This window comes from Rhyacophila brunnea, unplaced genomic scaffold, assembly GCF_057557595.1.
Source record: "Rhyacophila brunnea isolate RB1 unplaced genomic scaffold, BYU_Rbru_1.0 scaffold_22, whole genome shotgun sequence".
Taxonomy (NCBI): domain Eukaryota; kingdom Metazoa; phylum Arthropoda; class Insecta; order Trichoptera; family Rhyacophilidae; genus Rhyacophila; species Rhyacophila brunnea.
In genome coordinates this window covers 5,724,832-5,749,571 of record NW_028232882.1, presented here as the reverse complement: position 1 = coordinate 5,749,571, position 24,740 = coordinate 5,724,832, and the positions used below count along the sequence as shown (strand labels likewise).

Genomic DNA, 24,740 nt, shown 5'->3' with positions numbered 1-24,740 from the left:
AATGTTCTATTAGTAATAATAATAATATATTCATTGACATGTTTTCTTTTTCCAGTAAATGGGTAACGTTTTTTAGTCATCTTTACACGATTTAAGAATTAATACCCCCGTCGCCATCACGAAACAAATTGACGTGTCCACAGCTCGACGTTCGCTCTCCGATTGCCAGCGAGTCCAAAATTTCGTCGCACCTATAGTTGAAAACTATTTGCCGTTTCACTGAAGTACCGTCTTAATGAATGTGTATTATGATGTGTGACAGTTGGATTAGCAGATATTTACAGGTACAGTTGTAATAGTAGCAAGATTCGAATAATTTTTGTGGTTTGAAGGAAATTTTTCTTGGAAATAAAAAAAGACGGTTTCACAAGATCGGGCACAGGCTGAGTATTCGAGATGTGGTGCTGGTGGCAGACTGCTGAGAGTATGCTGGAGTCAATGCTTCCATACTGCATGAACTGATCATCAACAAGTGTACTGTGTGTTTGCATAATCGTATTATGCGATTTTTCAGTCACACTGTTAGCCACGATCCAGAAAGGTTAATTGTTTTGGGAACTGTGTCAGGTAAAAGGAGCTATGGGTGAACACCGATCAAGTGTGGTCAACAAGTGATCAAGTGAAGAAATTCACTGACAAATCAAAAGGATCCATTGTAAGGCTTGCATAGGATTGGGAAACTTGATAAAAACTATTCCGCAGTACTTATTCCAGAAAGATTATGATTCTCAGTCATGAGGATGACGACGAGGAAAAAAAGAAATATTGAATTACTTTTGTACTGTAGCATTGCAGAGTGGACAGGGTCCGGCATGGCAGAGCAGGGTGCAGGGATGCCTTTCGCAGGACACCCGCTTGGCACAAGTATCCCCGCAGGTGTGAGCGGCGTCTGCCCCTCGTGACCACTCCGGGTTGGCACGCTTACTGCAGAAGCATCGGTACTCTCGGGGCACGGAGCTCATCTTGTTTTGGCACGCTGGACATCTCCATTGTCCATCTGTTGAACAAATTCATGTATTGCAATGTTCAAATGAATTTCAATAAAAACTGTGGAATATTCATTCAGATGGAGCCTTCTGTGATTTCCTTATAAAAATTGCTGAAGAAAATTTTAGTTTGATACAAGTATGTACCACTTTTGTATGTGAAAAAATATAAATGCTCTTTCTCACGTCAGTATGTATGAAAATTGGTGGTCCTGGTGGTTCTTTGTCCCATCATTTTCATACTTTTACGCTCCAACTCCACCAATGGCAAAGGTTGGAGGTAGGCTGTGGAGATCTGACATAAAAATACACATTAAATGTCATACTTACCCGTTTTCATTGAACTAAGACTACACATTGCAGATGTGTTGGTTTAAATTCAATTAAACCCTGCTTATATATTTATAAATAAGGCTAATATTGCGGTTCTACTATGCTATGGTAATTTTTTTTATATATCTAAAATGATAATGTATGTTATCATTTGTATCTTGGATAGAATCACAAGTAACTTGGATACTTCAATTGAAATTTTTAACAGATACTATGTACAGATATTATTTGATTTAATTTTACAGAATCAAGGGGAGGAACATGGTGTTCTAAAAAATATTATAAACAAATTTCACGTGACTCGCATTGCATGTCGCTTGTCCTCTGTGTTGCAGTTACGCATGTGCACACGCTACGAGTCAGCCGTTTATAATTTAAATTTTAATAGCACCGGTCGCTGTATCTCCTACTTATCCATGTACATATAAGGGTTGACTGTCTACGGTATCAATACATAATAATTGCAGTTACGGTGTCTGATGGCAATTCGTGCAATGACATTTAATTTTTGTTGATGACTTTGACGTTTTGAGAGATTGCTCGTGTCACTGTCGCTAGACGCTTATCTGCGGCAGCCGACTGCAAGCGACATTCCTGCAAGGATTGATTTATGGCTGTGTCGCAGATGAGACGAATTTAGATGTGAAAACTGGCTAATATTTACCGGCTTCACATCATAATAACAATTCCTTCATTCATGTCTTATCTTACTATGACCAAACGCTTTGTTGTTTTTTGTTCAAACCTTGTATCCCTTATTTTTTAACTTAACAAGAGGAAAAATTGATAACAAAGAATCATCTAGAAAAAAGTAAATTACCAGCGATACTGGTGTTGGCCCACTTGATGACACACTTGAGATGGAGGACGTGGTAACAGTTGGAGCAAGACCAGATATGATCGGGCTGCCGTACGCGATCACAGCACACCAAGCATTCCAGGGCACCACGATTCAGCTGGTCAGTCAGCCGATCTCTCTGGGACGCATCTGCACTCTCCACATCTGAAATAAAATACAGTTTGAATAGTAGCCAGCCACATGGCACCCACATCCTGAAGCGGGCCTCCAGGCCAGACTTTTTGGCAGGCTTCCCTACCTATTGCTAAGTTTAAAGGCAGTCTGACGCTCTACAGTGACGTTTTCCAAATGGTGTTCAAATAAAATTCATTAGTGTATTTATATGTAGCGATTTTTTAACACATCGAATTATGGAGTTGTTGAGTATCATCACACAACAACCAAAAATAGCATTGCACAGTCAATTAAAATGATAATAACCCCGAAATAAAATAGTGCCGCAGGCGCCTTTTTTTACTATTAGAGTAAATTTAAGATGTGTGTTTATCTCATTTATCTGGTCGACCTGCTACGCCGGGCCCCCCTTGAGCCCTGTCAGCCCTCCCCCTTGTGGGGGCTATGGCCACCCACATTGCCTAATATCATCTACCCAACTTATTTTGTTATCGAATTATTAAAGACTGATTTTAAGGTTTCTCGATGAAAGAATTCAATTCACTTAATTCTCGTTTAATGGACATTCATTATACGAAATTCTGCTGTAAAGGAATTGGATAATTATTCAACAAATTCGATAAACATAATAAAAATTTGATTTGAATTGATTTTTTAAATAAATGAATGTTAGGCAATTGATGAGATAATGCCGAATAATTAGACATTTCTTTCAATATGTATACGGAATTTAAATTTACTGTATTCAGAAAAAAATTCAGGCATTTTTTAAATTGGTTTATGAAATGTCAATATGTTGAAATTGTTATCATTTTTGATAAAACGATTGTGATAATATTATATAAGTACTTACTATGAATATAATTTATGCAAATTTAGTCACAATATTCCAAGTAATTTGGTTACTAGTTATGTATCTTATTATAATTTATTGTGCAATAGATTGTTGTCACATTATTGTGAAATATCTTTTCATTATACCCCGTTTACACATGCATGGATTTACTGCTGACAGTATGTATTATCGCAGCCATACAAATTGCAAGATTGCATGCATGAATAAAAAAAGTTCAGAAGTTTCTGATTTGTCACGCGAGAATTGGATCGTGCAATTTCTGCGCCTGTGAAATAAAACGATGGTAGTGAACATGTCGGTAAAAAATAACGAGCTACACCGAGAGACTCATTTTGCGGTTAACCAATTTTTATGACCTGTCAAATAGTACCAAACAATGATAACATTGCATCTCGCTTACTCGTGAAGAATGAGATTGGCAAGACAGTCAGAACTTTTACGTGTGAACAGTTATTATCGCGATAGTTTAAAATACACACTATTGGTGCAAGTAAATCCATCCAGGTGCTATTACTATAATATCGTCATATTAGCGGTAAAACTCAATAAGTGTAATGGTTTAATACTGTGCATAATGAGTTTTACCTCTGCAGCTCTATTCCAATATAACACTTACTGTCCAACAAGATGTTCTTGGCTACATGTTAAAACTGTGAACTAACAAGCTCCTCCCATTTTTAACCACACTTCGATTGAAGCGCCTTCCGGTTAGCGACGAGTTGTCCACGTGTTAAAACTGTGAACTAAGAAGCTCTTCCTACTTTTAACCGCAATAGCGCTTAAACCGCCCGCCGCTTTACCGAGCAAGCCAAAATCCAAATTGGTAATTAGCGGTAATGCGCCAATTAAGGAATCGAGTGTCAAACAGAAATCAACAACAACAACTGCGACTCTATCTAATACGATGACGTCCCGAATAACCAGGTCACAGAAGGTTTTGGATAACATCAATAAAACGTCTACGACCGAGATCCCAAAAACGCGGGAAAGTACTTCTAATCCAGAGCGTGACGTCATAGACATTTCGGCTGTTAGACAATCTACTGAAGACGGAAAATGGTCTACAGTAGCGAAGAAGAAGCGACCAGCGGCTGTCCGTGGCATCTTAGGCGGAGGAGTGAAGGGGAGCGATGTAGTTAAAAACTTCCACTTCTACCCATTTCACCCAGAGACGTCTGCTGCGGATATGTCTAATTATTTAAAGAAACTTGCAAATTGTAACGCCGAATTTACAATTGCAAAGCTAAAGTCAAAAGGGGACTACGCATCTTTTAAGATAGGGATCCCTGTTAAACTGAGTACGTTGATTCTAAAGCCTGATAATTGGCCACGTTACTCATTCATTAAAGAATGGGTGTCAAAAATTGAAACACCACGGCTGCCAACCAGCTGACTTAACAATGAAAATAATAATTGCCCAAGGCAATTATTGTTCTACTACCAAAATGTACGTGGCTTAAAGACAAAAGCTGTCGATTTTTTGAGAAATGTTTTGGCTGACGACTATGATGTCATAGGGTTAACTGAAACATGGCTTAATGACAGTGTTTTTAATCGCGAATATTTTGGAAGTGAGTACTTAGTCTTTAGGAGGGATCGAGATTCCGGCGCAGGCCACAGGCAGGGTGGAGGCTGTCTTTTGGGGGTTAGAAGCATGGAGGGGTTGAAGGCCGAACGTGTCCATGCTTTAGAGACTCCAAATGAGGACCTTTGGGTGAAACTAACCTGTGATGGAGTCACTATTTACGTTTGTGTTGTATATTTTCCTCCAGCCAGTGACGTGGAGGTGTATAAATGTTTTGTTGAGAATATGCTATCTAGTGTCAACTTGATTGGAGACAGAAGTATTATTGTGTTGGGAGACTTTAATCTAACTTCAGCGCGCAACGGTGAAAGGGTCAATAGTGACCTGGAATTTATGTGCGCTGTTTTTGGATTTTCTCAGTACAATGATATTTCTAACTCTAGTAATGGGCTTCTGGATAGGGTATTCAGCAACATCAATTTGTCAGTTTCCCGATGCATGTCCCCTCTTGTACGGGAGGATGACTATCATCCTACTTTGGTTTTTGTGCTCAGGTTTCGGTCGATTCGCCCGCTGCGAACTGACATACCCTCACATGAAACCGATCGGTGCAGGGGATGGAAGTTTGAAGGTGGAAACTTCGAGCTACTTTACTCATTAATGAGTGAAGTAGATTGGAGTGAGTTGCTCGGGATTTGTGATGTAAATGAGGCGGTACAATTCTTTTATAATACTGTATATAATGTGTTTGATGAATGTTTTTCAAGGAAGTCGCCATGTCGTGGTGGAAGGCGATACCCGAGGTGGTTTTCTCGAGAGATTATTGGGGACATTCAGATCAAGCATTGCTATCACAAAGCTTGGAAGGCTGAGCATGGTCAACGCGACTATGAAATGTTTAGCCTTTATCGCTTGAGAGTGAGGCAAGCTGTTCGAATGGCCTATCGAACATATATGGAATCGGTAGAAGATTGCATTCGTGAAAATCCCAAATCGTTTTGGGATTATATTAAATCATTAAGAAGGGATGGCGGGTATGTCGATTCGATGAGTTGGAAAGGCGAAAAGGTGACCGGACATGGAGTGGCAGAAGCATTTGCTGGTCACTTCAGGTCTGTCTACGCAAGTAGTATTCCTTATTTGGATGTTGCCTCTGCGTCAAGACAGCCATCATGCGGTGCCCAGTCCATTGATATTTTTCCAGTTGATGAGAGTGATGTGTTAAAATTTATTAAAAAACTAAAAAATAATCACTCTTTGGGACCTGATAACGTCCCTACATTTTTTTTAAAGGGGTGTGTTGATTTTGTCAAAGGCCCACTTGCATATATTTATAATCTTACAATGGAGACAGGTATCTTTCCGGAAACGTGGAAGATGTCGAAGGTTACTCCAATCCATAAGAGTGGTACAGAGTCATCAGTGGAAAATTACAGGCCGGTAGCTGTTCTCTCTGCACCAGCAAAAGTTCTTGAGATGATCATGCACAACATGATTTCTCCAAAAATTGAGTCATTTATAATAAATGAACAGCATGGATTTAGAGCAGGCCGATCAACGGAAACTAACCTGATGGTATTTACCAATTATGTGTCATCGGCCCTGGATAGAGGTCACCAGGTTGACTGTTCTTACAATGACTTCTCGAAAGCATTTGACAAAGTCGATCATGATGTCCTGATGGAAAAACTCCAACTTATTGGATTGTCTGATCGATTTTTGAAGCTATTCGGGAGTTATTTTAGGAACCGTCAACAATACGTATCGTACGGCCTTTATCAGTCACAGACCTTTAACACATTTTCTGGTGTCCCTCAGGGCTCAAACTTAGGGCCGTTGCTGTTCACGATTTTTATAAATGACATAGCATTGGTAATAAAAAATGCTATGTTTTTGTTGTTCGCTGATGACTTGAAACTCTTTTTGGAAGTTGTCACCTTGGACGATTGTCGTCAGCTCCAACTTGATATAGATAATATATTAGATTGGGGCAGGCGTAACAAACTAGAATTCAATATTGATAAATGCAATCTTTTGTCGTTTACCAGAGCCTCAAAAGTGTTGTTTTTCCAATATTCGATGCATGGCAGAGTTCTGTCACGAATATCATCTGTAAGGGATCTTGGCATTACGTTTGAGAGTAAACTGACATTTATTAGCCATATAGTTACCATTTGTAACAAGGCGCTTAAAATGTTGGGCTTCGTCATGCGTACTTCCCGGGTCTTTTCGGATGTTACGGTATTAAAACTTTTATTTAAATCTTTAGTTCGAAGCAGACTTGAGAGTGGGTCTATTGTTTGGGCATCGCATCAGTTGAAGTATGGCCTTATGGTGGAGAGGGTTCAGAAGAAATTCTTGAGACTCCTTTATTTGAGGTTGTACGGATACTATCCGTGGCTTTATCCAACTGACTTTCTCTTAGGCATGCTTACATACTGCAGTTTGCAATTTAGACGAAATCTTTATTTAGCTATGTATTTTTTTCGACTTATACGAGGTATAAATGAGAACTCTGCCATTCTGGGCAGTGTTGACCTGTGTGTCCCTGATAACTATCTTAGAAATAGAAAACATCAGTTGTTTATTCTCCCAAGGTGCAGAACCAACCTGCCACTGGTAATGCCAATTGGGAGGGCGATAACTATGTTCAACGAAATTGCTTCGGGTGTTGATATATTCCACCTACGTGAGGATGAGTATAGGTGGATGTTATTTTATAAATTTTTAAAATAGGGTCTGCTTAACTCATCCTGTGTATTTCCATGTACCTATATAATTAATATTTTTGTATGTACATATTTGTTTAATAACATATTATCTATCTCTTTTTTTATGTCATGTTGTGAACGTCTTAAACTTATAATTTGTAATGTCCACAATATGTAAAAATAAATAAATTGAAATTGAAAAAAAAAAAAAAAAAAAATTGAAATTGAATTGAAAATTGAAAAAAATTTAAACCAGCCACTCACCCTTATTATCCGAGTGATTTTTTTTTGTAGTTTCATGTCTCGGATTAGGATTGGATTTTGGTCTTCCAGTTGAATGGTTCTGAGAATATCCTCGTGATTCTCCTTCGCTGCCCTGATCCTGCCTCCATTGCGCCGACGATCCTCGCTGCTGGAACGATTCGTTCATACTGTACGACGGTTTCGTTTGCCGATAGCCATACTGATTTCTCTCCGGTTCCTGGTTACTATACTGAGTTTCATTCGATGTTCCCCTGTTCCTGTCACTGGAGTTACTGTAATCTCTTTCTACGGGATCATTGGAATTGGAACTTTTTCCTTTCTGGTAAAGCTCTCTTTTAACTCTACTCTGATCATTGCCTCTGTTTTTTCTGTTGGCGTTATCTTTTCTATTATTGCTATGATAATCTTCATCTTTGGATGCAGAGTTACTATTATATACGGTGAAGGTAGAACCCGACGGTGAGTTTGTCTGCTGAGGCTCTTTGTCTTCGTCCTCGCTTCTGATTCTATTTCTCCAATTAACATTGTCTCTACGAGGTTGGGCACTTTTGGAGTTCCAGCCATCCGAACGAGAATTGGTTCTCGGCGTATTTTTTTGAGGGAAAGGTTCTACAGTCGCAGGCCTCGCATTCTGTGGCCTATTTACCTCTGCCATATTAGGTTTAACATTCTCCCTGTTCTGCGGCACAAATTCTAAAGCTGTCGCCGTCAGTTTCGAAGTGGAGGCTATATCTTGGAAATCTTTTGAGTTTCTCACTCCGTTTCGGTTGAAAGGTTTCTTTTCTCGGTGTTTCTGATTTCGGTTGGAAGAGGGCTGCCGGACGGAAGCGCCGTTTTCTTTATTTTCTAAGAGGCTCTCTGGATAATTGGCCTCGTCGATTTGGGGTATAGAAGGCACTGCGATATTGACCGGCGGATTACGGTTATTTTTTTGTTGAGGTGGATTCCTTCGTGGCGCTTGTCGTTCAGCACTGTCCGGTATATCCTGCATCACCACATATCCTGAATAACCGGCCGCCTCTGATTGGGAACTGTTTCCAGGATAGTTTGGGTTTTGAAACTGGTGCAGGAAGTCGTCGAAGCCGACGTACTGCGGAGGGATTCTTCCGTAAGGGCGATTGTTCGGTCGGCTCTCGTAATAATCTTGCCCGTTCCCGGAGTGCGCTCCTCTATCGTTCTGACCGTAGCCATTATAATAACTGCTAGCGTTCCACTCGGCCATTTTTATTTTTCCAATCAGTCTTTTAGTTTTAATAATACCTAACGTTACAGTAATTAACTATAATTTGTGCGTAAATGGATTTTTTCGTATCGTTTTCCCGTGGTAAAAAATATATGAGGATAACAATACGCAGGGGGCGCGGGACCGCGGCCGAAGCCCGTCCGGGGATTATATCGGCGCCCCGCTATCCGGACCGTTGGATGTTTTTTCCTTCGGCGTTAGCTGAAATAAAAATAAATGTGTCAAATTATCGCCAATGAGGTTACCCACTGAGGTATAATAGCAGTGTCCGCCGTAGCGTGCTTCCCACATTTTAGAAATACATACCTAGGAATAAAGGTCGGAATACCGACAATTGCTTTAAAAATATCAGATATTAGAGAAAATATGCTGACGTTTCTAAATGTTGCACAATATGTATGAGAACGGTGACGACTTGCTAAGTATTTTGCTTTGCTCGACGTCGAAATCGTCGAATCTACGCCATAGACTATAGAGCGTGGCATAGAGCATAGACTATGATAATATACTTTTGCATAGAGTATAGAGTAGACAATCGATCACAAATTGAGGAAATTCCAAAGAGATTGGACAGTCTTTCAATCTCTTTGGGAAATTCAGAATTGAAAGTTGCAGCCCCGAACAATTTAATATTCATTATAATAATTATGTAGTTGCTCAAATTCAAACCAATATCCACTTTTATTGTCGGTTTGGTAAAATTAATAAAAAATATTTAAAAAAAATATTTTGTTTCTAAATTTAATATTATACCCGCCCCGCGTATGGCAACATTGTGCATGAACATGACAATCGTCAGTCATCAAAGAGCGGTAAAAATCATAATTAAAATAAGTAAATAATTATATATGTATGTATTTCATACGGGAATAATTGCAAACAATAAGTTATTAAAGATAATAGGTAGTATATTAAATTATGCACAATCCGAATAATGACATGTACATACTAAATATAAAATACAGAGCTCCAATTATTAGTGATATATTCTTAAATATAGAGGAACCCCTTCCTTGTTGACATAATATTATGGCTTTTGATGAATTACAAAACAAAGCATGTAAACTTGAAATCAGTGAAATATTTAGGTAAAGTGCTGTCCCTTACTGTTCAATTTTATGTAGGTAAGTAAATTCATTACCCATTAAATTATATTATTTCTGCGTGACGTCAACTAATACGTATAATGAAAATACCTAGGTACTGAGATATCCCGGATCCTGTGGCTAGTTCGGGATATTGGTAGGAACCGGATTCACAAAAATTAAATAATAAATAGAAATAGGTAGCAGTAAAATGAAAAAGTCTTGATTGTTTCGTTCATGTGGTTTTTAGATTTTGGCTATATCGACACACCATCAATTCACAATATTATTCTTACACGTTTCCGTCACTTAATATTACTGCTTAATCTCTAATTCGCTTTAACTTAATTCTCTATATCTGTTTCTCTAACTAATTTTTCACGTCCATGCGTGGTTATGTCGTTCTTTTTTTCTCTCCGAGTCGTGGGGCTGATGTTGCCTCTTTCAATGGCGACCCTCTACTGACTTTTTTTTCTATCGAACAGTGTTGCCAATGTTGACATCCTTCCCTTACATACTCCTTATTATTAAATTCCTTTGGCGCTCGTCTCTTTTATTCGGCAAATCACATTCTTCCTGACATACTATTATTATAATTAGATACAATTCTTACGTGCTTAGTACATGTTGAATATTTTGACAGTTAATCAAGGAATTTTGGACGTACGTACGCCCATTGTTACGTAGGTATACTCTACGTCTTATTAGTGCGTAATGGGTTGATTATCTGGTGTCCTTATGAGGTTTCCTATAAGCTTATTTTAGAACGCGTCCAGAAGAAATTTCTTCGATGTCTTTATTTTAAGCCATTTAACTATTTTCCTTACGATAATTCGTCAGATGATTATTTTCCGACTGCCTTCCTACAAGGCATGCTTACTTTTCACTCTCTTGAATCTCGTCGGTCTCTTCTGCTCTTGAAACACTTTTGCCTGTTATCGCGAGGGATGATTTCCAATCCTGGTGTCCTATTGAATTTGAATTTACATGCGCCTGTCAATTACCTACGTGGTCGCAGCCATGATTTATTCTGGATTGGACCGTTTCCTCGTGTCAAGCCTATCAGGCACCATTAGCGATGGTTATAAGATTAGTAAATGCGCTCCCTAAAGACAGACATTTTCAATGATGTAGGTACTTTGCATTTTGTTTTTGAAACTGTATTTTTCTGTATAAAATTGTATGTTTTTTTGTTTTCCAAAATTATATTTTTCTGTATTAAATTGTACTATGTTTTGATTTTTTTTGTTATCTATTATTATTATTATTATTGTTAAGTATTATATTTTTTTTACTATATTCTCTTCTTCTCTCTTGTGAGGGTAATGTTTGATTTATAATGTAAATCTCATGTTGTGTACGTCTTAATTTAGATTTGTTATGTCCACAATGTTTTGTATTCTTAAATAAATAAACTAATTGTTTGGCGTCCATACTGGTTGCTGTATCTGCAACAATCACAGTTTCGGCTCGCTACCTATTGAGTACCCGGCATAATAATCGCCATCGTATCCACACTATTATAGTAAAAACTTTACGAAAGATATAAATATTTATTATTACACTAGGTAGCTTAGTATGTAGGTACATTGAATAATGATGTTTTTGATAAAAGTAAATAAATATTGACAAAAAAATCATCATCATCAGCCGGGGTCGATCCACTGCTGGATGAAAGACTCCCATAGCTCTCTCCACTCTTCTAGGTCCCTAGTTCTTTGCTGCTACGTACATCCGCCGAACTTTATGAGCTCGTCTATCCAGCGGGTTTTAGGGCGTCCCTGTGGGCGTTTAGTGCCCCCTGGGTACCACTGTATGACGATATTTGTCCGGGGGTTGTCCACTCGCCGAGTGACATGCCGGCTCATAGTTTAGCAACCTCTATCACCTATCACAGGGTTGGCGAACCTTTTTTACGTACGCGTGCCAAAATTTCCCAAATAATATTTTTCGACTGTGACGTGCCAAGCAGTTTTTCATGGCAAAAAAAAGTTTTTTTAAAGTTTTCTAAAAAAATTGTTTAAAAATTCTATTGAAAAAGTTTAAAATTACAATTGAGTTATTGATATTCTATCTTTCACCGTATTGCTAGCCGAATGCATGTCTTTTATTCTTTGATTTTTTTTACCTGTTTTCAAATTAGTCAAAGAGATCGTCGAAGCATTCAAACCACTCTTATTTCCAGTGGCGAAGACTCCATACCAGGCGATTATTAGAAGCCTACCTTCTTAAGAAAAATATTTTTTAATTGCATATTGACTTATTTATATAATCGCTTGATTATATAATCTATAAAATAAATTATTTTGCCAACGAGAGATGCCGTATGCGTAGGAATGTATTACACAGATACTTGCAAAACAATCTGCAAAGGTTTCAAAAAATATACCACAGCGCGTCATCTGTCTTGACGTAAATAAAGGTCGGATTATGTTTCAAATAATTCTCAATTTTTTTCATATGGAATTTACGTCACGTAGCCCCGCCCAGTCTATCGAATTATATGAACTAAGGTAAGCTGCGATCGCAAAGCCTAAAACCGAAAAAAAATCTATGGTGTTTAATCAAATATTAATAAATATAGACTGCTTATTAAAATAATAAAAAAAAACTTTTATCTAATGATTTTTGATGTGTATGTTTTGAAAAAATACGTAATTTAAACTAATCGGTTAATTTTATGTCGGCAGTGAGTTTTTGAAGTTTCATTAAATTAGTGTGTCGTTGCCATTGATGTGTACCTATTCATTAGTTACTATACCTGACAAGCGTGTTCTTTTTATCAGATCTCCACAGCCTACCCCTTTCCAAAAGTCACCTTTCGCCGCTGCTTCTTTCATATTATATTCTCTATCACTGAACGGTTTTACATTTTTCACGTTTTTATTAGCTCGTATTCTTGTTTGTCCAGTACAAATTTTTTCTTGTGTGTCCAGTCCTAGCAACTAAATTATTAATATATACGTGCGTTACTATGGAAATCAATATGAAATGTCAAAATGACATTTCAGTATTTATTCAGTATTTCTATCAAGTACAAAAAAAGTATTTATTAATACATGTAATTGTCAAGTTTATATGATTCAACAGAAAATTTAAAAACGTGGTATATGAAAAGTTCTTTTTATCTTGTAATTATTTAGAGATTATGTTTGAGGGAAAATAATAAGCAGTTATTATATTTGAATGACTGCCGACAATTAATTTCATAAGGTTTGTTGATTGAATATTTTTATTTTTAATTCCCCGATCCTAAGGACCGACCTATGTAATTGTATATTTACATTAAACGTAATGATTATTCTTTAAAAGGATTTTCCTGCAATTTTTTTATACAATGCGATTTGTCATATTATGATTATGCATGAATTTCGTAGTTTCCGCTTGGGCATCAATTGGTAAACATAATATGAAAAACCAAAGTAAATACACATGGCTATGTCGTCATTATTTTTTAAATATTATATAAGTAGGTAAGTACTTATATATTTATTTGTAAAACTTAAAAAAAACATTTTTTAAATATATAAGTATAAAATAGTAATCTCTTTTCTCTTTAAAATGAAACATTCACGTGCCATGCAAAATCATCTCGCGTGCCACTTACTAGTGCCACGCGTGCCATAGGTTCACCGTCCCTCACCTATCACATCGCGTTCTCTTGTCTGCTTTCTCATCCATTGGTTTGAAAAAAATACAGGAATACAAAATATTAAACTAAAATTTAAAGCTAAGAAAATATGGAATCTTTGGAACACTGACAATGATTTTAAAGAATACTAGTTCTGGTTCGGGTTTTTTTAAAATTCATTATCAAGGGTTAAAAAAGTAAGACACCCCACCCGGCAGGATCGAACCTGCAACTTTCGGGTATCACGCCCACGCACATAGACCACTATGCTGAAGGAGTCACACTTAGGTAATTGAGACAAATTTTCACTAATGGCTTTTAATACTCGCTAAAGCGCTTTCCAAATTGAGCTCCTATTTGTTAATTGCATTCTTATAATATAAATGGCTGTAAAATTTTTCAAACGGCCCTGTTCATTTTCCACGAAAAAAAACTATCGATATAAGGTAGTTTCCAATTTTCTATTTCAGCAATCAGCATTCAGCTGGCAAGCTGGCAGTCGATATTGTGTTTGTTGCCGACATACTAGCATATTGAATATTAAATTACAGCACACAGACTGCGAGCTGGTCGTGTTTACTCGTGATTAATTTATCATTATGTCACGGAACGACAAAGTAATAAATCTTTTTTTTTTAATTTCATTGATCTATTAGCGTAAATTAGTTTCATTTGCATTCAGTCGGCAATACTGAGAGCGACACGTATTTTATTGTGTTGTAGGTTAGGTTAGGTTAGGTATATATTTAGTTCTTTTTCGACAGTTAATTTAGTTTTCTGCGTATTGATAATAATGTTATAAAGATTTGCGAAGATGGTACTAGACTTGGATCGGTAGCTTAGTGATCACAGTCCCTGCGTGGCAAGTGAAAGACGTATCTATTCTAATATCACTCGATTCACTTATTCCGACAAACATTTCGAATTGTGTAGTTTCAATAAATATTCTTTCAATTAATAAGATAATCTTTCAAAGAATATGTTGTAATTAAAAGGAATTATTCAATAAATCACTTATTAGTAGAATCAAAGATTTGGATACACTATGCGTTAGATACCTAATAGTAAATGTTACAATACTATTATAAACTATTTATTCAAAATAGTTTTATTTCAAATATTTCCCAGAAGATTTTTCGTATTATTTTATTATTATTACAACGTTTTTCTTAGCTCGTATTCTTATTTGTCCGGTGGTTCTTTGTCCGGTAAAAATCTTGCAATCAATTTTTAACTAACTTCCCGACTAGCTAGACATTTGAAACTTTTAGAATATATCAGAACACGATGCCAATGCATTTTTAAATACTTTTAGCCATCTTTAAGTAGAATTGAATTCATTTTCAGTTAATTCTGTTTTGTATGAAAAGTTATTTCGACACCATTATTGGTTGCTAGGGGTCTGGGGTCCTAGCAACTAAATTATTAATATATACTTGCGTTACTATGGAAACCAATATGACATGTCAAATTGTCATTTCAGTATTATTTCTATCAAGTACACATTTTTTTGATCGTTTAAGCTAGTCTAGTCAAGTTTATATGATTCAACAGAAAATTTAAAAACGTTGTATATAAAAAGTTCTATTTATCTTGTAATTATTTAATAACAATTTATTGAATAAAAAGTTACTTCTTAATTCAAAACCCACTGCAATTGAAACTTATAATATTTAGTTTTAATGAAAACTATTTATAGCTTGTACAATTAGGTATAAGTTAGTGTTTAAATACATTACAATTGTTATTCAAATATTAGGTATTTTGATATAGTCAAAATAGCTATTAATTAAAAAGAAATATCCACAAAGCTTGACAGTTTGAACGTATGTAAAAAAATATGTTAAGTAAATTAACCGGTGACATTGGTTTTAAAGAAAATGAGACAAAATAAAAAAGGGCGTTTGTATTAATTTAATGTGTGACTTCTTACATACTTGATTGATTTTCTAGATTAAAAATATTGTCGTGCAAAGATAAATAACGAACGGTCAAAATTGATTATAATATTGTGAGATAGTGCGAAGTGGAAAAAGTGATATTTACAAAGATCTTACAATCGATTAATTGAAAAAGGTGTGTACATACATTAAATACTATTATAATTTATTGAAGCCCTTATACCTATCGACTGTGTTTAGGAAAAAGGTTGTAACCCTCGATTTTTCTAAAAGTGCTTTTATTAGATATTAACAATGAATACAACTAAATACACGTTCTATAAAAAGGAAGTAAGCTGCAAATGTCGAATTATTATTTAAATTCAGGTTTTAATTGCGATTAATTAAGTTTTAATTTATGGAAAAAAGCATTTACCCTCAATTTTAATGATTTTTCTGTAATAACTTCTTTAATTATTATTAGATCGAAAATATATTACACCAAATCATCAATCATCATGCACCCAATGTCTGTGGCCTGTGCCCATTTAAAAAACATATTAAACTAAAATCACCCAAAAAACGTTTATTGCCCCTCCTGTAAAATTTGTTCTGTGAGGGTTACGCCCTTTTTCCTAAACACGGTCGCTATAATATATTATGGCGACTTATGAGTAGGTATCTACATCTACAATTTACTCATTACTGTATCGTTTGTGAACGTGGTCATTTGAAGCCTAAAACGAAACCAAAACCTAGCACAACATTCAATTGGTAACTCAGAAATAAGTAATGTGTAGTTTGTTTTAAAGTTAAGAAGTTAGTGGTTACGGACCACTTTTCAATATATTTTCTATTGGACATACATAATTTGAAAACATCTCATCTCATGCATATACTCACTGGAACTTTTTTTTAAAATATACAACAACCGAGTGGACTAATCGCTGGATTTAGGAATTAATTGATACCTACTTTAAAATACAAAACCCGATAGCCAACACTGAAACGCAATTTGATAAGCATTTCATGTTATGACTACTGGTTAAATTCGTCGTGATTAAGTTAGGATGCCCGTAGCCTAATTGGAAAAACACACTGGTGTGAATCCAGCGGTTACAGGTTCAAGTCGGGTGTCTTATTTTTTCTAAATATTTTTCTAAGGATTTTTATTTTCTAATGGGTTTATGCATGCAATGTTTTATATTTATGTATGTTCAATATAATGTTATATTATCAAATCTTGTGTCTTAATTGCTGAATAAAAATATTTTCCCTGTATTTTTAAGGATTTTTAGTGTTTTCAAATAATTCCATTTGAATCATTGAGTTGTCAACACTTGACATCATAATATTATGAAGCAATGATCGCAACCCCTCTTTGTGGTGGCAAAAAAAACATGAAACCCTTCGCCATATTTGATAATTAACCATTTTCATTTATCCGGAAATACATTAAAAAAAAATATTTTTTTTACTGTTAATTAATGCACATTTGTGATGTGTGTTTATCTCACTTAACTGATCGATCCACCACGCCAGCCCCTACTTAAGCCCGGCCCCTGGATTAAGGCCATGCATTAGTTGAGGCACGGTCTAAAAAGATCGTTGCTAGGCGATGCGCGGATTGCGGGTGGCGGGTGAAAATGACGCCTGTCAAACGAAATATTATTTGTTATATAAATCCAACATACGTCCATTTTATGTTCTGTTTATTGTTCTATTAGTAACAATAATAATATATTCATTGACATGTTTTCTTTTTAAAGTAAATGGGTAATGTTTTTAGTCATCTTTACATGATTTTAGAATTAATTGACCCGTCGCCATCACGCAGCAAAGTGACGTGTTCCTGGGTCAACATTCTCTCACTGAATGGCAGCGAGTCCAAAATTTCGTCACGCGTACAGTTGAAAATTATTTGGCGTTTCACTGATGCGTCACCTTAAAGCCCTGTCAGCCTCCCCTTATTTGGGTCATGGTGGGTATCATTGCATTAATATATCGAAATTAGTGTTAACAGGTTGGCTGGCATGGCTGAAATGGGTTGCTGGCCGAGCGCCGTCTCGGATGACTATTCAACACCTCGAACCTCCAACGATGGACGGCCTCGCCAATATACTCCGGTAAGCTTCAGTAATCAAATACATGTTATCATCACCACGTCAGATATTCCTCTCTACAGTCAACAGTCCTTGGAAAGTGATTGAGATGGCATACCCTACGCCAGTGGTTTCCAAACTTTATGTTACTACGCCTCCCTTTAGCCTTACGCCTCTAATCTTGGCGCCTCCCCCCCTTTATTTAATACACACTTTTACAAGTAATACAAAAAATGAAAAACTTACCTATTGACAAAATAATAACAAGGTTTTACTATGTTTTTGATGCGATGGACGTGCTTGTTTATTTGCACAAAGTTTGTCAAATCTAGGTGTCATTGAGGAGAGTGCCATTCGTAGCGCTTTTTCTACTACTAAACGGGTTCGATATTTGGATTTCATTGCAGCTAATGTAGAAAATTCCATTTCGCATTTATGATGTTATGAATGGCAGCAGTAGTGTATATCAATTTTTCTTTTTAAATAATAGCCAATCCAAATTCAACTTCTTGTTAATTGACACATAGATTCTTTCTACACGCAAAGTTTGTAAAATCGAGATTATACAAATTATGTGAAAAGTGCATTAGCAAACCATCCAAGTGTAAAGAGATTTTTGTTTGCTTCAATTCATTATTTACTCTGGCGCAAAAATCATTTAAAAGTGGAAACATGTTGAACTTATTTTTTTTTGTAATTCTGATTTCCATAGCTCTAATTTTTGTATGAATGCTTTCACTTCGTATTTTTGAATCAGTGAATGCATTTGTAGTCTTTGCAGTGATTTATTCAAAACACACAATTTTCTAAAAAAAAATCAACCAAATAGGCAAGTTTAACATTACAGTTCGTTCATAAACAGATTTGCCTCTTCATTATGATTGTCATCAAGACAAATAATTTGCAATCTTTTAAAGTTCAAACAGCCCTTTAAATCACTTTTGCATGACACAGCCAGCGCACTCCACAATACTATAGAAGTGAGGTAGGTACCTATAATTAGCTTCCATATCTTCACACAGCTTTGCAAACAAGCTAAATTTTAAAGGACTCTTTTTTTATACCTAACAAGGGTTTTATGCCGTTTTATAACTATGCACTTACAAAGTGCAAACTTGTGGTTACATATTTCTATCTAACTTTTCGCGCCTCCCTTCGCTCTAGCCCGCGCCTCCCAGTTTGGAAATCGCTGCCCTACGCATAGTGAATAATTCAAATATATATCAGGCATCGACCAGTCGATCATGGAATGGATTTAGTCGATCACACTACATGTCTATATATCAATAATTGAGTCATAAAAAATGTGTATATTATGTTTTAATTTTATGCTATTTCATCGACATTTTGAAGGAGAAGCATTATTAACCATTCACATTTTTTTCATTAAACAGCTGAGGTAGAAGCCATTCTAAAATGAACCATGAGAAAGCCCGTGTGATCTCATCATATCACATGATTCGTATCGAATGATGCATGCTACATGAGTGAGAGAAAAAAAACACGTAAATCCCCGCGCTTTGAACTGGGGCGTAGTTTTTCATTACCGACGCGCATTTCTCTTTGAACGGTAGGACAACAGTTTTACGATGATTACCAGCGAGAAATTTATCATTTTTTTACTACTCTGGTAACAATATTTCGATTTCTTGAGATTCTCCTTAATGGTTAATTGAGAATATAGATTTTTTTTCCGTTTCCGATCCTAATAAGATCATATGGGCCTCTACAGAATGGATGTATTAACAGATTTTGTTTTTACGATACATACATGCATGTCAGCCACTTGCTCGACCGATTAGGTCCATAACCTGACTCGAATACAAATAGAAAAACAATATGGTACTTGCCAGACCCAGGATTCGAACCTGGGACCCACGACGTTATAGGAGGACGCATTTTTTTTTTTGAAATAAATTACTGAAAAATAATTCTTGAGCAAAATTCTTCTTTTAATCGTTGTCGTATAGTGCGCGTATACTCAGAGGAGACAAAAAATCTGAAACACAATTCCCCAAGTAAAAAATATACAATTTTACAATCTAATTTTTATTAAAAAAATAAATATTATGCTGTGTATTTTTATATTAGGTATATTTCAGCGCTCGAAATGGAAAATTTTACGAACCGGAGCGCTCAATAATTTATCGAAAATACTGACTTAGTTATCTAAGTATATGTATATTTTATAAAAATAAATGGGTTAGATTTCTTGTTATATGGCCTATCTAGCTCAGATGGTCAAATTGATTTTTCCACGAAACTGAGAGATAATTTTGGGGATTTCGTGAAGCGGAACGGCGCTCCGGTGCGCTCCAGTCCATGTCGACCCCTGGTATATTTAAATATAACGAATTGCCACTTAAAACATATATCATGACACATATAGACCTCAAATCATATACAAAGTTTCTGCAGGTGAAAATGAAAGGTATTTGTATTTGTAATGATGCATTGTTTCCCCTATTGTCTCATTTGCGTAATCCAGTATCTCAAAAAGCTGGTTTCAGATCACCTTTATTAATTGTTGTGATTACATACATTTTTTAATATTAGAATTATTTTAATCAGAAAAATAATTTAATATCAATCAAAATTCTAATGGATTCAAGCTCTGTACTATTCCATTTAAGGCTATACCTCAGTTGAGGCATGTTCTAAAAAGATCGTGGCTAGGCGATGCGCGGATTGCGGGTCGCGGGTGCAAATGACGCATGCCGAACCATATATAATTTGTCATATAAATCCAACATGCGTACATTTAATGTTCTGTTTATTGAAGCGGTCATGCATATCCACGGCTGTGCATATATGACGAGTGGTGGTGGGCACTTTAACGTATGTTCTATTAGTAACATTCTATTTCATTTTTCTTAACTTTCTTCTTTAAGCACTATGGTGCATGGTTCCAGCATCAGTCCCGTGCGGCTCCGTCTCGGGACGGAATGCGCACTTAAAATCACTTCTTTCAGACACGTTTAAAGCGTCATAGAAAGCGGCCGTGCATATCCACGGCTGTGCATATATGACGGGTGGTGGTGGGCACTTTAACGTATGTTCTCTTAGTAACAATAATAATATATTCATTGACATGTTTTCTTTTTAAAGTAAATGGGTAACGTTTTTAGCCATCTTTACATGATTTAAGAATTAGTAATACCCCCGTCACCATCATGAAACAAATTGACGTATTCACACCTCTACGTTCGGTCTCCGAGTGCCAGCGAGTCCAAAATTTCGTCGCGCCTATAGTTGAAAAGTATTTGTCGTTTCACTGGAGTATCGCCTTAAGTCGTTTTTTGCGACCCGGGTATCGCCTTTCGGCATCTTCTGGCGCCGTGTACACTCACCAAAGGTAAACAAGTGTGTGTTTACCTTTGGTGAGTGTACACGGCGCCGGAAGATGCCGAAAGGCGAAACCCGGGTCGCAAAAAACGTCTTAAATGGAATAGTACAGAGCTTGAATCCATTAGAATTTAAATTCAAATTCCATCAAGTACCTTCAGTCGATAGTATTAATATTAATAATATCAATCGGTTCTATCCTATAAAATCAGCTTTTTAGATATAGGAATTAACGGCTATGAAGTATTTATTTATATTAGTTGCCCCATTTGAGTAGCCCATCGTCTAATACTGTCTTTTGGTCTTCCACAACGCCCCCTTCCTTTTCACCACGCCTTCATGGGCACAATTAGTCGACTTTAAGAAACACTGATCTATCTTGATGAGTTAAAAATGAGGCTTATGTGATTAACGAACATTAAAAAAATATTTCGTGTCTCTTTGTGATATAGATATTCCTAGCGTAGTTCATACGAGTAGGGCTGTCAAAAATATCGATAGTTAGGTAGGTACTTCGATATTTTTCTTCCGATACGATATCAGTATCAATACTTTTTGTCAATATTGAAACATTTGACAATTTTATTTCTTTCTTGTTCGATTGTTTTAAATACTGGTTGATTAGATACCGCATACTATCTCGCCGAAATAAAAGCACTCTTTACAAGACACTTGTAAAGCCAGTGCTCACCTACGCATCGGAAACCTGGACATTAAATCTGCGAAATGAACGAGCCCTGAACATGTTTGAAAGAAAAATTCTCCGCCGTATATATGGACCGATCAGGGACGACACGATTTGGAGGAGAAGATATAATGCTGAGCTCTACGGGCTGTACGAAGATTGCAGCGCAGTTTAATCAATTAAGATTGGGAGACTGCGATGGCTAGGTTATGTGCACCGTATGAACGACGATGACCCGGCAAAGAGAGTGATGTCCAGCAATCCAATAGGGCGTAGAAGAAGAGGCAGGCCAAAGATTCGCTGGTTGGATGGAGCTGCAAGTGACTGCCGTATTCTGGGGGTACCGAATTGGAAAGCAGCCACACTGGATAGGGACATGTGGAGGGAGCTGTTGGAGGAGGTCAGGACCCACACCGGGTTGTCGTGCCCCTGATGATGATGATGATTAGAATACATAGTAAAAATTTGCAATATTTTAATCATTATTTTCATTGTATTTTTTTTGACATTTTTTTATTCCATAGTCTGTCATGGCAAACGGTTATAACAGCAGTTTTTCACTTTTCTTCTATACTAATAATAATATGTTCCGAATTGTACATTCTTTGTTGTGGCAAGATATTAAACTGCAACTTTATTGGTCACAAAGTAATATTAAAATATATCTGCATCTGACCGAATGTGAAACAGTTGATATGGCTAAAAGATATCTGGTTAAAATGCAAGATAACAATGAAATTTCAATCTTCTTAAAAGAAATGATGCGAATTCCGCATATAAAACATTTCAAAATATCTTATAAATTAACTTGTCAGAATGATTTCAAAACTTTGTTTTTGCTCTCCTGTGAAATTGTGTAAACCGCAGTTATAACTAGGGAACTCAGAAATAATGGGAACTGAAATACCAACGGATGTGGAGTAACATGCAACCGATTTCGAGTGTGGAAGAATGTGGAATAAACTTAAACAGGTGTCAAGAATACGCTTGTATTTCATTCTGACAACTGCTCTCAGTTTATGCACCGACGCCCATTTAATATTGGTGTATTTGAAGGTTGTAACACACACTATTGCACGTCTATAATGTGTGGTTCATTTTCGTGGGAGACTCACACATTCAAAACCCTGTATCAAAATGTAGCGTATTGGGGTGGTATAGCCTATCGGAATTCTATTTATTACTTTGTTCTGTGGTTATAACCGTTTGCCATAATTTTTTTTTTCTTAACTTTCTTCTTTAAGCACTACGGTGCATGGTTGCAGCATTAGTCCCGTGCGGCTCCGTCTCGGGACGGAATGAGCACTTAAAATCACTTCTTTCAGACACGTTTAAAGCGTCATGGAAGACGGCCGTGCATATCCACGGCCGTACATACATGGCGGGTGGTGGTGGGAACTTTAACGTAGTACCGTACTAAATGTAAAATATAAGGTGTTTTGTTTGAATATTGTTTGTTCGTTGTTTGTCAATAGAATATATCCGATACGACATTTTTTCTTTTGATATGACAGCCCTTCATAGAGTAGGTATGTATTATAATTATATCCGAGGACAATGTTGTAGGTACCTTATAGATTATCGATTTAGTTGGCACTTAAATAATTAGCTACAAAAAAACATGCAAACACTTTACTGTAGGTTAAGGGTCAGCAACCGGCGGCCCGCGGGCCACATGCGATCCGAACGAGCATTTTAACGGTAATGAATGGTTGACTATACCTACTTATCCTCTCAACCCTTTTATACATTCGGACTACTGAAAATATGAGAAACGTTTTATGGAACGCTAACACAGAATTAAAAAATATTATTTATATAGTGAATGAAAATGAAAAAAAAAGAACCTCAAGAAAACAAAACTATTACTAGTGTCAAAAATAGTGACACCAGACACCAACACAAATTTTGTCATTAACAGCAAACCAATCGAACGTGTGACCCATCATAAATATTTAGGTACATGGGTCAATGAGAAATGGGACCAGTCTCAGGAAATAAAAACTAGAATTGAGATCGCTAGGAGGGCCTTTCTCAAAATGAGACGCCTCCTTAGCAATCGAGACCTTAACCTAGGTCTGAGACTGCGTATGGTATGTGGTTATGTTCTCTCAATTCTTTTCTATGGTATGGAAGTATGGACGCTAAACCAAGAGATGGCACGGAGACTTGAAGCTTTCGAGATGTGGCTGTATAGACGCATCCTCAAAATTCCTTGGACTGACCGGGTGACAAAATATGTTGAAGTTCTCAATCGAATGGGGAAGCACCGAGAAGTTCTACGTAGTATAAAAACCAGGAAACTACAGTACCTCGGCTACATTATGAGAGGACAAAAGTACAGCATTCCCCAACTTTTCATTCAAGGAAAGATCAATGGTAAGCGTAGCAGAGGACGGCGCCGCATTTCGTGGCTTAAGAACCTCCGTGATTGGTACGAGTGCAGCTCCACTGAACTGTTCCGGGTAGCAGATGACAAAGATAAGATCGCCTTGATGGTGGCCGACCTCCGCTAGGGGATGGCACAATAAGAAGAAGAATTTATATATTAACGTATAATGACGCCTGAATTCGCGGTTGATTTCGTCACAAAATCGATAATGTATTTTTTAAAAACAAAACACACAATGCACGAATACTTGCAGGTGCACGCATTTTGAAAATTTTATTTGAATTTGAGGCGTCTAATTACAAAAAGCGACAAGTCCACAATTCAATATTTTCGGGAAACAATGTTTTTATGTTTCAAGCTTCAATTAATTGTATTAACATGAGATTATTTTTCCGTTGTATTCTATGTCGAAATTAGAACCAAATGGCCATTTGTTTCAGCCGATAAACTCTTAAATGTAATAAATATAGGCAAAATAAAATTGGACGTAGCGCTATTTGTACCTCACTTTTAAATTTATTCCGCATAAGGCACATATTTCCGTGGCACTGTTATGAGTTTACCAGATGCTACAGCATGGTAGACGCCCTTTTCAATATTGAACGTTCCCTTATTGGTTGACTTAAACACGCGCGAAATCAACCAAGCTTTAAAATATTTTTTTTCGTAGGGTTATGTCGCGTTTTGGAATTTATAGATCAATACATATTGTGTAAAATTATACATAGA

The 24,740-nt window shown here is 36.5% G+C and overlaps 2 protein-coding genes across 2 annotated transcripts in view; one reads left to right on the top strand and one right to left on the bottom strand.

Annotated features, from left to right (window-relative positions):
* stc (nuclear transcription factor, X-box binding stc) overlaps positions 1 to 9,364 on the bottom strand; it is a 29,023-nt gene extending 19,659 nt beyond the window's left edge. The window contains exons 1-4 of the mRNA XM_085949626.1: positions 9,198 to 9,364; positions 7,649 to 9,092; positions 2,140 to 2,322; positions 775 to 997 (exon numbers count right to left, since the gene is read on the bottom strand). Coding sequence (XP_085805752.1) covers positions 775 to 997; positions 2,140 to 2,322; positions 7,649 to 8,870 — 1,628 coding nt within the window. The 5' untranslated portion in view covers positions 8,871 to 9,092; positions 9,198 to 9,364. The remainder of the gene's footprint in view (positions 1 to 774; positions 998 to 2,139; positions 2,323 to 7,648; positions 9,093 to 9,197) is intronic.
* Positions 9,365 to 14,281: 4,917 nt separating this feature from the next.
* synr (BH3-only protein sayonara) overlaps positions 14,282 to 24,740 on the top strand; it is a 32,154-nt gene continuing 21,695 nt past the window's right edge. Inside the window, exons 1-3 of the mRNA XM_085949648.1 lie at positions 14,282 to 14,326; positions 15,561 to 15,683; positions 17,502 to 17,613. Of these exons, the coding sequence (XP_085805774.1) occupies positions 17,521 to 17,613 (93 nt within the window). The 5' untranslated portion in view covers positions 14,282 to 14,326; positions 15,561 to 15,683; positions 17,502 to 17,520. The remainder of the gene's footprint in view (positions 14,327 to 15,560; positions 15,684 to 17,501; positions 17,614 to 24,740) is intronic.